Here is a 16,360-nt window from a genome sequence, read left to right as displayed (position 1 = left end):
AGGGCCTGGATGAGCTATAATTTAAGATCCTCTATGTGGTCATGCAAGCAACTGTTTATATTTTCTGGACTCTAGACATGACTTCTCGTTGCTGACTTGCTGTGTGAGTTGCACAGTCATCTATCAAGTCTTTAACAAAGAGAAAAGACAAATATATCTCTAAACCGGCAAGAATAAATTTAACCAGGGATAAAAATAAAAATTATATTTTAGTAGGATTAGAGCCATCAATCATCATTCTTGTGCATCATTTTTGTTCAACAGTAACTTTATAAGAATTTTGATAGAAATAAAAATGCCATGATGCATTTTTTTAAAATATTTTTAGCGTGGAGTTACTTTTATAGGGGTAAAAATGGACCGAATTTATTCGATAAAATTTTAAGTATCCAACTAATATTCGTATTCATTTCTATATCTAAAGAAAAATAGATATGAATATAGAAAGACAACTATTCTGAATATCTGATTCTATTTCATTTTATGTAGCATTCATAATTTTTTAGAGAAAATATGTAATCATATTAGCGTGCTATTAACTTAATTTATTATCTATTTAGTAAGATCTTTAATTTTGTAGTCATTAAAATTAATTATTCGATTTATATCAATATATATATATATTTAATATCTAGTATTTAAAATAAATATAAATATAAATTTTTATATTATACCAATACCAATATTTATATTCATATCTTTATTTATCAAATAAAATAAAATATAAATATAAATATACCGGTATCCAATCCATTTTCACCTCCACCGCGTCTCAATATTACCCAGATACTTAAATTTATAATTGAAAAAATTGGAAGTGGGTCCCACCGAACCAGAAGTGAGGCAGGCGGGCAAGCCCCCATTCTGGCGGTGGGGTAAAACTGAACCGAGAGTTTCAGAAGAAAAGAAGCGAGGATTCTTGGATTTTGTTGGAACTTTTTTTCTCCAAGAATTCCGGTCTCTCTCTCCCCGCCTCTCATGGCGCTCTCCGTAACCCCTGGCTCCTTCCTCTGCCGTTTACCTGGGAATCCCCGGACACCGGCCGCCGTCCGCTCTTCTATTTCTTTCGCTACCCTTCTCAACCGCAGGAAGACCATCTCCATTCGATGCTCCGCGGCTTCAGGTGACGTGATCCACACCCCTTCTCCGCTCCTTCTAGATTTGTTCCAGATCTCTCGCCTATCCGATATTATTTCTCTTGTTAAAAACTTCCGGTTTATTGATTGCCTTGCAATTCTTGGATTCTTGATTGGGAATTTTACTATTCATGGCACGCTGAGATTTGCTTTCAGGTTTATGGGTTTTGTTTATTTCTTGATTTCGATGATCGATTCTTGTCGCTAATGCTATGTATCGAAAATTGACCTGACTCAGATGATGATTAGAGAGATTAGAAAAAGAAATTTCTTTCTGAAACCCTGGAATTGTTTTGGTGAAGGCATATATATATATATATATATATATATATATATATATATATATATATATATATATATATATATATATATATATATATATATATATATATAGACTGTAGATATATTCAGTTACTATATGTAGATGTAACATATAGTGCTCGGATGCCATGCAAAGACAAACATGAATATTCAGGTCACAAGAGTGGCAAAGGCGCCATTTGATCAAGATGCAAGGAATCGTAGTAATGTTTTGTTTTACTGCGACAAAGGGATCATATTCATTTTATTAGATTTCAAGATTTTATTTATGATGAAATCTTGAAATTTCTTTTACTGAATCTAGGATTATGGATATGCGTTTTGAGTTTCAGTGACTCTTCTGTTATCTTGAGAACAAGCTTCTGGGTAGTGTAACAAAAGCATCGGATGCAAATTGCTGACCAAAAAAGGTTACTGGCAACAATAATTGAATGGTCTGTTCCAAAACCATCACAAGTGGGAGGTTGCGTGGTTAAAATTTATTCAGACGAATTAGACTTCCAGTGATTTAAGAGTCATGCAAATCGAAGCTCAGATAGCGAAGTTATGACCTTTTCAATGAATACCTGTGGAAGCTGCCACAAATTAATGATTTTTCCTTTAATGCCCCAAAAATGGTTTTAAAGTCTTTCCTTTGGTAATATTTTTTTTTGAGCTACAGTTGGCCTATAAAGTTTATGAATGTGGCTTAGAAATAGTGATTGTGATTTTAGGGTTTCCAAAAGCCATATAATCAAATAAACAGGATTTAGTTTTTTCATTTTGGAATCATTCTTCTTTCTCTACTGGTAGCCTTATACTAAATCTTTTAGGGACATTTTGGTTGTCTATGAGTTTTCTAAAGCAGATAATTGTAAAACATGATTTATGTAACACATGTTTCATGAAAAATGGAGGGGAACTTGTTTTTTGTAAAACTTTTTTTGTGGGCTTTACGACTTATCAGTTTTAGCAAAGAAAGTTTTATTGAAGAAGAACTGAGCAACTATTTATTTTTTTTGTAAAACTCATTGATTTTAAATTTTATATAAATTTGTTTTATCAAAACTTTTTAACCAAAAAGCCCCTTAGGGTAGAGAGTTTGAATATCGAGATATAATGAGTTTACAATATATAGACTTTTGAAGCTTTGTTCAAGTGGAGTTATTCAATTTATCTTCTTTTATTTGTTCCTGTCTGCTTTCCCTCTTCTCCACTGGTACAGAATTCCATGGTACTCTTTTTAAGATTTAGTACTGCCTGACCTCAGAAACCTAAACCATGTGGTGAGGAAGTAATTGAATTCTCATGACATTTTAAGTGGCTAACACTTACCTATGGAAACTTTTAAAGTTCGCTGAACAGAATCTGGATTTCTGGGAGGGGGGATGGAGGCTAGATGCTACAGCTTCCACAAAAAGCTAGAATGTCTTTGTTCTAAGATTAGGAGGAGCTGATCCCCATCTTCTTACCTTATACTCATCCCACCTTCTGAGGGCATTTTCTCAGCATGTATTTAAGATTTGTTGAAACCTATTTATTCTGAAGTTTGCAGATTGATTGCTTACATTCATATGATGTAATTGGTATGCATTTTCTCTTTTTTCCCCTAATTTCTCTTTCTTTTTTCTTTTAAGTCAAGAGAGTACCCTGCACTTGTTCTTAAGCTCCTGTTACCTGCTTGTATGTTACCTCATCCATAGTTATCCTGCATGCTTGGCTGCCGATTTGATCTCAAATTGATTTTGTTTCATCTAAATGGAAAAATGTTAATAATTTTCTGGATTTTTGGCTTGATCATGTATTATTGTGGCAATTTTTGTGTAGATCACATCAGTAAAGTATATTCTACTTATAATTATGTATTTATGCCATTTACTTATTGTATCTTTAATTTTTTCCCACATAGCAGTTGTCAACTTACAAATGAGGATTGGATAAGTCATTTCTCTTGGTTCTGTGTAATAAATAACCTGTGAGAGGACCAAGTTTTCAATATGAAACAGGATTTTTTTTGATGTATAGTGTTCTTTCAGGACTTTCGTTATTCTGAATGGGTAATCAGATTTGTGACAAATATCAAGTTTTAGCTGGATATATTTTTTTTTTGGGAGACAATATCTCATAGTTATTTCTTCGAAGTTGCAGCAGCACTGGCCTCTGGTAATGTTGCACCTGCAATTTCGGTGTCTGACAAGGCGTTGAACCATCTGAATAAGGTAAGGTCGGAACGAAATGAAGATCTGTGCTTAAGAATTGGAGTTAAGCAAGGTGGTTGCTCTGGCATGTCTTACACTATGGAGTTTGATAGTCGAGCTAATACAAGATCTGATGATTCGGTTATAGAATATGATGGTTTCACAATTGGTAAGGTTTTGTTTTTCTTTTATGTGGATTTTATTTATTGCTCAACCAGTATTTCATACCTGATGTTTGACACTTAAATCAATACAAGATGTAACTAATCCATCATAAAATTGCATAGCTTTTTTTGATCTGCATGTGATTCTTGTTCTCCCTTTTCTTTTGACATCAACAGAGCGATTACTACTGCATGCAGGAACTTTAAAAAAAAATTCTATTGAAATATCATATTTGTTGTTCATTCTAAAATGTGATGAAATATAGCTTGGCATCCTTTAAGATGAAGAAGTGTAGGAACCTGCTCTTTAATGCTGATGATTCATGAAACTTGAAACCTTAGGGAGGCAATTCCTTATAAGCATAATTTTTGAAGACATCATATTTAGTGATTTTCCTGATCAATTCTTTAGAAAAAAAACCTTTCCTTCCCTCCGACTGTAAAATATAATTTGACAATACTGCATAGAGTATTTTTACCTGATTAATATTAATCTCTTTTACATAAGTTCTTCTTTAGCTGTTAAAATAGTTAAGAGAATTTGGCTATGATATACAGATTTCAAATTGGCTAGCCATCAATAGGTGTTAACTATTTGACATGCAGTGATTATTCATAGTTTACACACTGGACGACATGCAAGAAACAAAGATAATCTTCTCTTTCTGGGTTTCCATTTTTTGAATAAAGCAATGTACAGGGAGAATGCGCCGAAACAGAATCACTCAAAGAAAATTCTCACCCTTGGCACTTACACTCTGTTTTTTTAACTATCATTACCTGGCAGTTCAAGTTCCAGTATTGTCATATAGAGGAGTAAGGTACTAACTTGAAGTGAAGAAATATTTGAGTAACTGAATATAGATTTAACTGTAATATAGGCTGAACATATAGTGTCTGAAAGCCAAACAAGGACAAGAATACATGAAATTCAATGTTTCTAAACACAGTAGGCCTTAACTGGGTGGCTGGGGGTGCCTCATTGACTAGGTTGACGCTCAGGTATCAAGGCACCCACTGCAGCAGCAGGTGCCGGCATGCTTCCCATGGCAGCAGCAGTTACAATAGCTGCAGCTGCTGCTGCCTACGGTAATTTGAGGACAACAGCAGGTACCACTGCCTATGGGGGCTGTTGCAAGGAGCACTAGTTGCTTCCCATGGGAGTGACCACAGCAGCAGCTATTCTTGTGCCTTGTTCCTGCCACCTTTGACACGGCCACTGGCCTGCTGCTACTGAATCCTGCTGTTCCCATAGCTGTTGGCTGCCTTGGGATAACTCCATGCCAAAGTTACTTTTCCCCTGACATGCCCGCCCAGCCCCAACACCCAATCCAGCTTTTTTCCCTAAGCATCTTAGGTCATAGGCAGCTCCCTTAGGTCTAGAGGGCTGCCTGTGCACTTGCCCAAGGATTTAGGCAGCTGGGCGCTGGTTAAGGCAGCTTGAGGTGTGGGGGTAGGGTCTTTTTTTTCTCTCCTAAATAATGTCGAAAATCATCAAAATTTGATGAGTTTCATTCACCTCTTGCTCAAATTCCATAACATCTTCATAAAAAGGTTAGGAAGTCAATGGGTCCAACAAAAAATTTAACCCATAGTATTTATTAGCCATGCATACATATTTGTTATTAAACAACTCATAATTTCGTAATATTTTTTAACTTGTATTACCTGTCCAAACTTGTGTATTCTCTGTTCTAATGCATAGCTAGAAGAGATGAGCAACAACGTGATAATTTGTATCAGCTATAAAATGATAGCTTATATTACTTATAGCGTGTGCAGCTTGTGTAACAAACACATATTGTACCTATTTTACGAAAGTTGAATGACTGCATAATAACATTATTCTATAAATTATAATAAGAATCTCGAGTTATTCCTGATTTTTATTTGGCATATGATTCTCCAAACTGTTCCCAAACAGTAAAATTATCCAATAACTCTTGACTAATTTGAAGAATCTGCAAATTTTATGACTTCTTGATGAAATACTCATGGATTACATATTAGTGATGATATTACTTTTGCTGATTTTGGTAGTAGTTTAGCTGTTTGTTTTGTTGTCTGCTTAGATGACAACCATGGGTAATCATGGTAGAACTGAGTGACTTACATAAAATTGCTATCTAGGTCTGTTGCCATAATACTGTAGTCTAGGTTGTGGTAGAATATTGCTTACCCATTTAATGGGGAAAGATCAGAAAAGAACAATCAGGGTTGTTGATTGTATGTTTTTTTTTCCTTTTTTTTTTTTAATTTTTGTGGGAGAGGGAGGGAGCGGGGTTAAAGTTGATTGAATGTTTGTTTGTTATAATGAGTAAGCAGCCTTTTTTCCTCTCCTTCCATTTTTTTGGCAATAAACCTTGACTCAACCTTTTTTTTTTCCTTTTTTCACTTGTGCAGTTTGTGATCCGAAGAGCCTTCTCTTCATATATGGTATGCAGCTGGACTTCAGTGATGCACTCATTGGTGGAGGTTTCTCATTTAAGAACCCAAACGCAATGCAAACTTGCAGTTGTGGTAAATCCTTTGCTGCTGACAAGAGTACGAGTCCTAAATCTGGACAATGTCTGTGAATTGAATAACCGAGATATATGTTGGTAATTCTGTATTGGTGGGGAACTCATCCCTTGTGCTTGTATAACTTAGAAAAAATAGAGATTGTTCTGGAGATTGTTTGATTATTATTCTGGATTCAGATCTATTCAAGTTGTTATTTTCTTTACATTCTTTACTTTTCTTTTTTTTTTTTTTTTTTTTTTTGCATTTTCACATGCTGAACCATCCGTCCATACCTGAACACTGCCCCTTTTCTCTCACGCTTACCCTTCTCCATTGAAACAATATAAGCAATATTCAATTCCAATTTTTAACAGGTTCACTGTCAAATGGCTTGTAAGTCATTCAAAGTCGAATTCTGCATAAAAAAATGTAGTCTAGCTTGTTCCAACCATAGGATCTGGCTGACGCCAAAATAAGTCTCTTTCAAAATTGAGGTTTAATAACAAACTGCAGAGGAGACCATTTTTGCCTGGGTTTCAGGACTAAGGTTATTCCTGGAGTATGGTTCTTCCTTCTTGAGTACTTTTAATAATGCAATTAATTTGTCATAGCATATCCGACCCCTCAAAAACCTAATTTACCTTAAATAACAGCCATTTTTATCCAATCGTGATAACTGTTTGGCAAACACCAAAAAGGAAGTGGTGTTATTTGCTTCAGTCACCATGCTTGGAACCATATTAAATATATTTCCAAAATTGCATAGAGATTTAAATTACAAAGAATATCTTAATATGTTAAACTATGCAACATTTATATAACTCCTTTATTCACATTATATTATATTATAGATTAGTCTTCATTCTCTTAATGGAGCATTGGTGGAGGACAATGCCTCCTCATTTTCTTGGGAAAAAAAAATGATGGTTGTTATAACAGAATAGTGGGCGAATCCAGATTGCCGTTGGTTAAGAAAAAAGATTATTACTTTATTTTCATAATGGGAGATCTGGCATCTGAAAAAAAAAAAGTTACTCATTCCCAAAAAAACAAAAAAGTTACTCATAATGTAATGCAAGGAACATAAAGTCTAATAGTAATGAAACCTTGTAATTATTCAGGACCCAAATTCAAATTCATCACCAAATATTTTAAAAGAATAACAATAAAAAGAAAAATAGGAATTAAATTTTTTTAATTAGATGATATAATGGGAATTATAATCCCTTACTCACATCAATTGCAAATATACTATAGCTTAATGTGAGGCCCGTGCAAGCTTAAAAAAGTCTTAGGCAATTGAAAATATTTTGGGCATTAAGAATATTTTGGAGAGGGCCAACCCCCGCTGTCTAGTCTATTACCTAAAAATTTTGCACGCAATCCCTTTACGGTAAGAGGGGTTTTATTAAAAAAAATCTTAGCACCCAACATTTTTTTCATTAATTTAATTATTTTTCTGATATCCGTTGGACTATCTGAAGACCGGGCCTGCCTTTGTTCGAAGGACGGCATCATCAGTCGGCCTGCCTTTTTCCAACCCCAGTCTCCGCCTTCCTCACTCAGCCTGCCACCTCGCGAATCCGAAGATTTCTTGCCCGTCGCAAGTTCCAGGAGATTGACCGCGTGGGTCCAATCACCAATCCGAGGCAGCTGATCAACAACAGCCGCAAGAGCCGGAGGACGACGGTTCTTGAAATCCCTATTTACGTTTAATCCTCAGATTCGATACGACACCAACTGAATCTCGTTTGCAGATAAAATATGTGGATAGGGTTGCATCGCGAATATCCAAGAACTGCGATCTTTGTCGTAATCTTCAAGAACTATGGTCTTCGTTTGCATTATGTCTTGATAAATTGCCTTTCTTTTCTTTTTCTGGATTATAATGGATGGTTTTACTGCTTGATAACATTGTTTATCCCCCCCTTTTTTTTTACTGGATTTCTCCTTTCTGCAGCTTCTTGCCTTCAGACCTGGTGGATGCGATTTGAAAGTCGAAAGAGCGCTGTGTTTATATCTACAGGAGGAATGAGATCGTTAGTAAGTTCATAATGTTTGTTTTGGTTTATTTTCATAGCAAGAATTAAGTTCCTTTCTGTCTTATATGCTTTGTTCTCTAGAGCAAATTTTTCATCTGTCACCAACTCACCATGCGATTGTTCCATAATCTAATCCTTCTCCCGGTAGTTATGATTTATTTATTTATTTTTTTTCCATTTTACTCGTGAATGGTTGAGAATAACATGGTCGAGACATGTTTTCAAGTAGATACCGGGGCACCAAATCACCAACCAGCTACTGAGGTAAGGTTGAGAGTGTCGAACAAAATAAATCCTCTTTCTTTATTCTTTGGTTTGAACCAACGATTAGAAGTTCAAACAGCTATTATCACGAACGAATCTCAAGCATTCTGACTCAAGAGTTGAAAATGCTTGCCTCTTTGGATCAAAGATCCGAATTCCTTCTTAGTTTAAACAATTAAATGACCGCTCAACTTGAGCTTGTTCACAAAATACCTTTGGTCCCTCTCCTTTCATATTCATGACATCACAGCTTAAGGGATCAATGTTTGTTTCTCTCAACCCAATTTGGTCTACTTTATTCTCATGTTTGTGTTGGAAGACAAAAGATTGCCCAAGAACCCAAGGAATTGAGGCTCCAACCAAGTTGAGATCTTCTTAATCGTCACATTGTCATTAAGAGGCCTCCGACCAACTGGAGATATCATACTCAAGTTCGATTAATCCACAAACACAATCCAATTTTGAGATTACCTTCTCTAACAAGAAATATGAATAAAATTTTACATAAGAAGAGATTAAAAGAGGATGGAGCCCAAAAACAGGAGTATTTTTTTAAGTACAATAGGGTGAGGAATGTATGCAAGTTGCTTTATGATAAGTCCCAAATGATGCTTCCACAATTATTTGTAATGTACTAAAGGTATGCTGTCCGTATATTTTCTTGCTGCTGATATCGATTCAATCATAAAGATTTTTTTTTTTTTTGTTCTTTTTACTCCCAGTTAGAACTTTTACTACCTCAATTACAATTAACTGAGGCTCATGGGGCTCAAGCTGAGCTGTGGGAATTATCAAGAATAATTTTGGAGTCACTAATAGAAGAAACAGGAATCCAGGTCTGAATTAAAATTATTTTTAAGTTGCATGTTATATCCATTTCTTGAGTCTCACCCCTACTTGGCCTTACCCTGACATGTTTTCTTCTAGACTAAACATGGCACAAAACCGAGACAATGTGCTGGCATTATAAGCATGCATTAGACCATATTCAAGGTTGCATATGTGATTTTGGTGTGAGGCAGGCTACACTTATCTAAAATCTTTAACTTCAGAAAGTAAATTTTGTACATTAAGACAATCAAAATCTTTGTTCCATCTGCACCCTGTTATCTGTGTTGATGGTTCGTTTTCTAGTTCTGTACCAAAGTTGCATTGCATAACATGTTTCAAACTGATAGATACTTCTATGCTGAGGCAGTGCCAACTCCATATGTTACATATCATCATAGACAATATTGTGAAAAAAATAAATACTATAGATCCATTTGTAAGTGAAGGGAACAGAATTGATTCATGGATCATGCACCTGGTAATTGTTTATTCTACTTTCTAACAATAGAAACTATGAAAGTTGGATGGAAAAGACATGAAGCATTTCCTTTGAACAAGGGATGTGCCAAATGCAGTGGCATTGTATGCTGCACTACTGCAGTTAAATCTGATGACACAATTTAAAGCAGTACCAGTCCAAAATCAGTGCATTGTAGTTCTTAACTACAATATTTTGTTAACCAGTTTATCTTAGCAAATTGGTCTATAAGCATGAGTTCATTTATTCTGGTTATTATTATTTTTTTTTGGAGAGATTTGATAACATTGACAAGCATCTTTGATAAATGTGTATAATTAAACTAGGAATGAAGGCATAGAATGATGCTTTGAGGTTCTATTTTAAGGGATTAACCTTCACCCGTAAAGATTATCCTTTCTATTTTGGGCTCCATGTATTATTTGTATTGTTGGATGATTTCTTTATGTTCTGTCACATGCACTGCAGCATGCTCTATAATTGACTTTTTGATTTCCCCCCCTCATTTTTACATCATGCTGGAGATTAGTTAATCTCATTTCAAGAAACCTACTACTAGAATTGTTGGTCTATAAGAGGCGATCCCAGGTTATAGCTGAAGTAGTAGCATTTATGCGAATAGATTATCCACTCTAATTTTAGCTGCGTGCACTTTTAACGTTAGGTATGTTTTTGATATGTAATTTGCCACATGGACTGGGGAAATGTCTATAGATTGATTAAATGTTTTGGGTGCTATGCTGGAGAATAAATTAGTGTAGACTAAAATACAATCTAATATATTACCTGTAGAACATGAGTATGGTTGAGTTGTTTCACGGAGGCACACTTTTTTCCTTCTGTCTTCCAGTTTGTGGTTCTGTTTCTTCTTGTCAGAAGGTCTTTTTCATATTTGTTTTGCATAACTGATGAATCACTTTACCATTATTTGCATAACTATGTAACTCCCTGTTCTGTCTATGTAAAGGATAAAGTTGTCCTTTCTCTATACTTTTTTAAGGGAGTTCTGTTGTCAAAAATGGTTTCTTTCAATCTTCATTCACTGAATTCTTCTGGCTGGTTCACTTTAAGAGTGTAAAAGTCATTTTTCCTGATGTTGAAGCAGCTGCTGTTCTAAAATATCAGGAAAGATGCAAACTTTGGATTTTCCAGGTACCTTTTCCTTTATCAGTCCCTCCAGCAGAAGATATCCGGTGATAAATTTTTATAACAGTATTTAGAATTAATTTTGGATAGATAATATATCTAACTGAGATTGAAGTACAATACATGCAATTCAAGTCAACTGTTAGTGGCCAGATTATCATTAAAACCAAATAGAATATAGATGGGAGTAAAAGACTGTGTAGTCTCAGCTAATTGTGTAAATTTGTCATCACTATATTATTCATTCTCAGTTTCAATCAACAGAGAGCAAGTTCTACCTGTTGAACGTGTCTTGATTTCAACCCAGATGCAGTAGCAACTGTAGATTCCTTATTTTATTTAGTTTCCTTTGTTTCAAACCCATGTAAACCCGGTTTATTTGCCGCCTCTTATCTCCTCCTCCCGTCCTTCTCTAACCCTACAGCATATATATATACATATATATATATATATGTATATATATATATATATATGTCCGTATATATATATATATATATACCCTACTCTCTGTTATGGTAGGTTATCAATCTACCCATTTTTTATTGGATAAAAAATACCCTTACTTTTTATGACTCTTAAGGGTATTTCATGTCTTTTTACAATCCCACATTAACTCACCCTCTCAACTCCCCAATTAATACTCTCTCTCTCTCTCTCCTTGGTATATATATATATATATATGGGTACATACCCATATATATATATATGGGTATGTACCCATATATATATACATACATATATGTACGTATGTATGCATGCATGTATGTGTGTTTGTTTGTATTTGTTTGTATGTTTGTTTATATATATATATGAAAGAGAGAGAGAGGAAAAAAGTATTAATTGGGGGGTTGAGAAAGGTGAGTTAATGTGGGATTGTAAAAAGACGTAAATACCCTTAAGAGTTATAAAAAAGTAAGGATATTTTTGTCCAATGAAAAATGGGTATATTGATAACCTACCATAACAGAGAGTAGGTTATCAATCCCCTATATATATATATATATATATATATATATGAACCAGGTTAAAACTAGGTAAAGAAATAGGGTATATGGGGATTTGGGTTTGTGAGCAAAAGAAAAAACAAAACTTTGTAATCTCTTGTTACATACTGAATTTCTAGTTTGTTGTCTTCACCGTGGACGTAGGCAAATCTTGCCGAACCATGTAAATATTGTGTGCGATCTATTTTTCCCCTTTCTTGTTTCGTGATATACTCGTTGTTTCGAAGGTTTTGATTCAGATCTTCCTCAAGAAATTGGTATCAGAGCCAGCGGCACGGGTTCGATTCCCAGGATAAACGATTAAAAAAAAAAAAACTTCTTTGCTAGGAGGGAAATTGTTGGCGGAGGCCGGTGTGGGTCAAGTCAGCAGGGCTCGCTTGCTGGGGGGATTGTTAGCGGAGACCGGTGTGGGCCAAGTCAGCCAGGCTTGCCTGCGGCGGAGGCCGGTGTGGGCCAAGTCGCAATCGAACGCCGGAGGAGCGCTTGGAATGGTCGGTTTAAAGGCCATGGTTAAGTCTTCACTATCACCTGCGGGTTTTAGTGAGATGGCAGCGCCTACGGTCCTAACAATCGTATTAGAGCCAGCGGCACGAGTTCGATTCTCAGGATAAGTGATAAAAAAAAAAAAAAAAACTCCCTTGCTGAGGGGGGGAATTATTGGCGGAGGCCGGTGTGGACCAAATCAGTAGGGCTCGCTTGCTGGGGAGGGATTGTTGGCAGAGGCCGGTGTGGGTCAAGTCAGCAAGGCTCGCCCGCGGCGGAGGCCGGTGTGGGCCAAATCGCAATCGAACGCCGGAGGGGCGCTTGGGATGGTCGATTTAAAGACCATGGTTAAGCCTTCACTATCACCTGCAGGTTTTAGTGAGATGGCAGCGCCTACGGTCCTAACAGTGGTATCAAAGCCAGCGGCACGGGTTTGATTCCCAGGATAAGCGATTATAAAAAAAACAAAAGAAAACTTCGTTATTGGGGGGAGGAATTGTTGGCAGAGGCCGGTGTGGGCCAAGTCAGTAGGGCTCGCTTGCTGGGGGGGATTGTTGGCGGAGGCCGGTGTGGGCCAAGTCAGCAAGGTTCGCCCGCGGCGGAGGCCGGTGTGGGCCAAGTCGCAATCGAATCCCGGGTTGGGGGGGGGGAGGCTTGGGATGGTCGGTTTAAAGACCATGGTTAAGCCTTCACTATCATCTGCGGGTTTTAGTGAGATGGCAGCGCCTACGGTCTTAACACTACCTTTTCAGTTTTTGCTCATTTTTTTGTTTAACTCTGTAGAGCAATGTATTGCATTTTCTGCTGACATAACCAATTAATCAACAAACTTCTGTCCAACACATACAAGGTCACCTTCAAGGGCCCAGCATGTGATACATCAAGGTTTGAAAAGTTTTTAGTAGTTTTTATTTGGAAGTCAATCCTCTGAATGCCAGCACCTCTTGTCGCAGCTAGGGGATCTTCCCCTTAATATCACTGACAAGTGTTCAAGGACTGGCTCCACCCTCTTCAAAGTCAATCCTCTGGACTTCTGTTGAGTTCCTGGTGAAGGGCAGGGGGTTTGCTGACAGGCCTCAACAACCAATAGGTTGGTAAAGAAATTACCTTGTAGATTAGAGTGCATAAGGATACTGAGGAGAAAACCTCCAGGGTATCCTAGACTTGGAAAGCGTCTAGGTGAAGAGGAGAAAAAGACAAGGTTTGGCAAAAGGAAGAACATTCAACTCTAAGAAACAAATTAGTAGTCAAATAGCCAAATCTCATGACCCTCAATTAATACAGTGATAAATATGAGAAACTTAAGCATATCTTTGGCTATCGTAGACTTGGAAAGTGTCTAGGTGAAGAGGAGAAAAAGGCAAGGTTTGGCAAAGGAAGAACATTCAACTCTAATAAACAAATTATTAGTCAAATAGGCAAATCTCATGACTCTCAACTATTACAGTGATAACTATGAGAAACTTAAGCATATCTTTGGCTTCTGCTATGCACTTATGCTGCATTCTGCTATCATCTTGCAATCCTAGCATAAAAAAATCTACAATCCTATTTCACCAAAAAAAAAAAAACTACATTCGTATCTTGTAGTTACCATTTACTGGTCTGCTGGTGGCTGTGATGGTTGGAGAGTTTGTTATTCATAGATCTTTCTATTTGTATTTTTCAGTTCTCTTTTAACTTATCGTGCAGCTTAAGTGACCTGAAGCCTGCAGATGATGAAGTTGAAGTTATAGTTATGATAGGTCCTGATTATCAGATGTTGAAATATTGGAACAGATTGCAGCTCGTCTTTCAGATGACCCTGTGTGTGACTTCCTTTTCAAAGAAAAATATTCTGTCAGATGTTCCATTATGTGATTTACATCTTAAATGAAAACTCCAAAGTTTTTCTTTTTTTACTGGTACAGTTAAAGACTGGCATTGCATGCCGAAAGATTAATTCTAATTCTAGTGATAAAATGTGTGCTTTCAGATAGGCTCTTCTTTAGCAGAACTTATTTCTCAAAGAAAAGCAACAGTTACAAGTTTTTTGTATTTTAGAAACTGGACCTTGACATTATTTACATGTTTGTTTTGAATACTCTTTTTCTGAACACAATTTAGGTGAGTTATACATCTTTGCAATACTAATACTATATCTATTATTATTTCCTATAGACAGCTATACTGGCTATGAAGTTTATTTAAATTTTTTTTGTACCCTAAAGGTAACCTTGAAATTTCTGGAAGATTTAACTTATTTGGGTTTTAACATACGTAATATTTAATATGTGAGAGACACGTAATGTTGTATATCTATTCTACTGTATAGCCCAAACTCTAGAGTGGAGTGCTTGTGAAGCTCTGCGTTTCCACCAGTCCAATCTATGAGGCTAAATCCTATCACATGCATCACACGTGTCATTGTAGCAACCATAAGTGTAACTATAATGAAGTTGCCTTATTCCTGGTATTTTCTACTTTATCAATGTTCCTTTGCCATCTATTTGAATTAGGATCCGTTATGTAAGTTTAGCTTTTCTTTTATGATATGCTATCAACCTTAAGTTAGTCGTCCACCTTTTCCTTTGTTGCTTAATACTGTGAAATGAAGCTTCATCCTTATTAAAAAAATCAAATTGAACTTATGTAGTATCCTGAGGCATATTTATGGTACTTTAAGCAGTGCAGTTTTACATGCCAAGTTAATCCTTCTTGTTACATAGCCTTCTTGAGTAATTTTTTTTTTTAATTAGCCAAGACCTCTTATATTGTGGAAGCCATGCCTTGTCAGTGAAGATGTTGGAGTTGGATTTTATGTCCGCAAGTTGCATAAATACTTCTTAAGGTGATCGTGTTCCTTAACTCATGGCATACTTAATATCCCTCTACTGCCATGTGTATGGATCTATAGAGGATATAGGCTAGAAGTCATAATTTAATATTTAATAAGATTTAGAACTTGCATGGATCTCTTTCCCTTGGTCTTCTTTTTCACATCGTTAAGCTTTGCGAGATTTAACGTTCGGCCTAGGATTTTGCATATTGTATCATATCATATTATGCCTAGCACTTGCTCAGTCACTAATTCAATGCCTAGAAAATCTTGTCTAGAAATCAATATACTCATTTACACCTGTTGGCAAGGACATTACAGAAAGAAAAGATACATGGTAAAATGGAGAATCTAAAAAATGATGGTTGTTATCAACCACCCAATTTTGGTAAGAATATTCCATCAACATAATATCAGACCCAAGAAGCTACTTATCAAGACATGCTAAAAATCCATGCAGTCCTAAAGTGTGTTTTCAGATCAAACTTGGTATACTCTTTTAGCTACTTCATATGGCATGGGTACTATTTTTCCGATGCTAAGTCTGCATGCTAAACTAGGAACTTGCCGAGGCTTGAATTGACTTGAGGACAACTTCCTAGAAGCATGACAAAAGCAAAAAGTTAGGCATTAAACAAATAATCTTGTTTAATAGCAAGACTTGAAAATTGATCCTCTTTTTTTCTTTCTAATTCTGTTGATATTTGAACAATTTGTTTAGATCAAGAAAATTATCCAAAACTTGCTCAATATTATCTCGCAAGTTCTAATTAAAAAACTATCTCAATTAGTAATCCTTAGCTGTTGAAATTTCACTTTCAAAGAAGAAATTTTGGATACGTTTGCCATTGATGGCATGGTAGGCTATGACCTTTATTTTAGTGGAGTTGTCCACACAGTTTGATTGCTGACATTTGAAAAGATGTCAGTTATGACTATGACATGAAGGAGATCTTTCAGCTTCAGCTCTCACTACTCTTCAGTTTATGCCCTG

At 36.0% G+C, this 16,360-nt stretch overlaps 1 protein-coding gene across 1 annotated transcript; it reads left to right on the top strand.

Annotated features, from left to right (window-relative positions):
* Positions 1 to 859: 859 nt before the first annotated feature.
* On the top strand, positions 860 to 6,525 carry LOC103696346 (iron-sulfur assembly protein IscA, chloroplastic). Its single transcript, XM_008777941.3, has 3 exons — positions 860 to 1,123; positions 3,585 to 3,803; positions 6,202 to 6,525. Exons 1-3 carry the CDS (start codon positions 979 to 981, stop codon positions 6,372 to 6,374), a joined length of 537 nt encoding a protein of 178 aa, XP_008776163.2. The 5' UTR covers positions 860 to 978; the 3' UTR covers positions 6,375 to 6,525.
* Positions 6,526 to 16,360: the final 9,835 nt, after the last annotated feature.

Source organism: Phoenix dactylifera, chromosome 8 (genome assembly GCF_009389715.1).
Source record: "Phoenix dactylifera cultivar Barhee BC4 chromosome 8, palm_55x_up_171113_PBpolish2nd_filt_p, whole genome shotgun sequence".
Taxonomy (NCBI): Eukaryota; Viridiplantae; Streptophyta; class Magnoliopsida; order Arecales; family Arecaceae; genus Phoenix; species Phoenix dactylifera.
This window is presented reverse-complemented; position numbering and strand designations above follow the sequence as displayed.

Bases quoted from the DNA above. Each gene is read 5' to 3' on its own strand.
- LOC103696346 (XM_008777941.3), top strand. From the start codon at position 979: ATGGCGCTCTCCGTAACCCCTGGCTCCTTCCTCTGCCGTTTACCTGGG. The intron at 1,124-3,584 runs GTGACGTGATCC...TCGAAGTTGCAG, and splicing joins TCGATGCTCCGCGGCTTCAG to CAGCACTGGCCTCTGGTAAT. The intron at 3,804-6,201 runs GTAAGGTTTTGT...TCACTTGTGCAG, and splicing joins ATATGATGGTTTCACAATTG to TTTGTGATCCGAAGAGCCTT.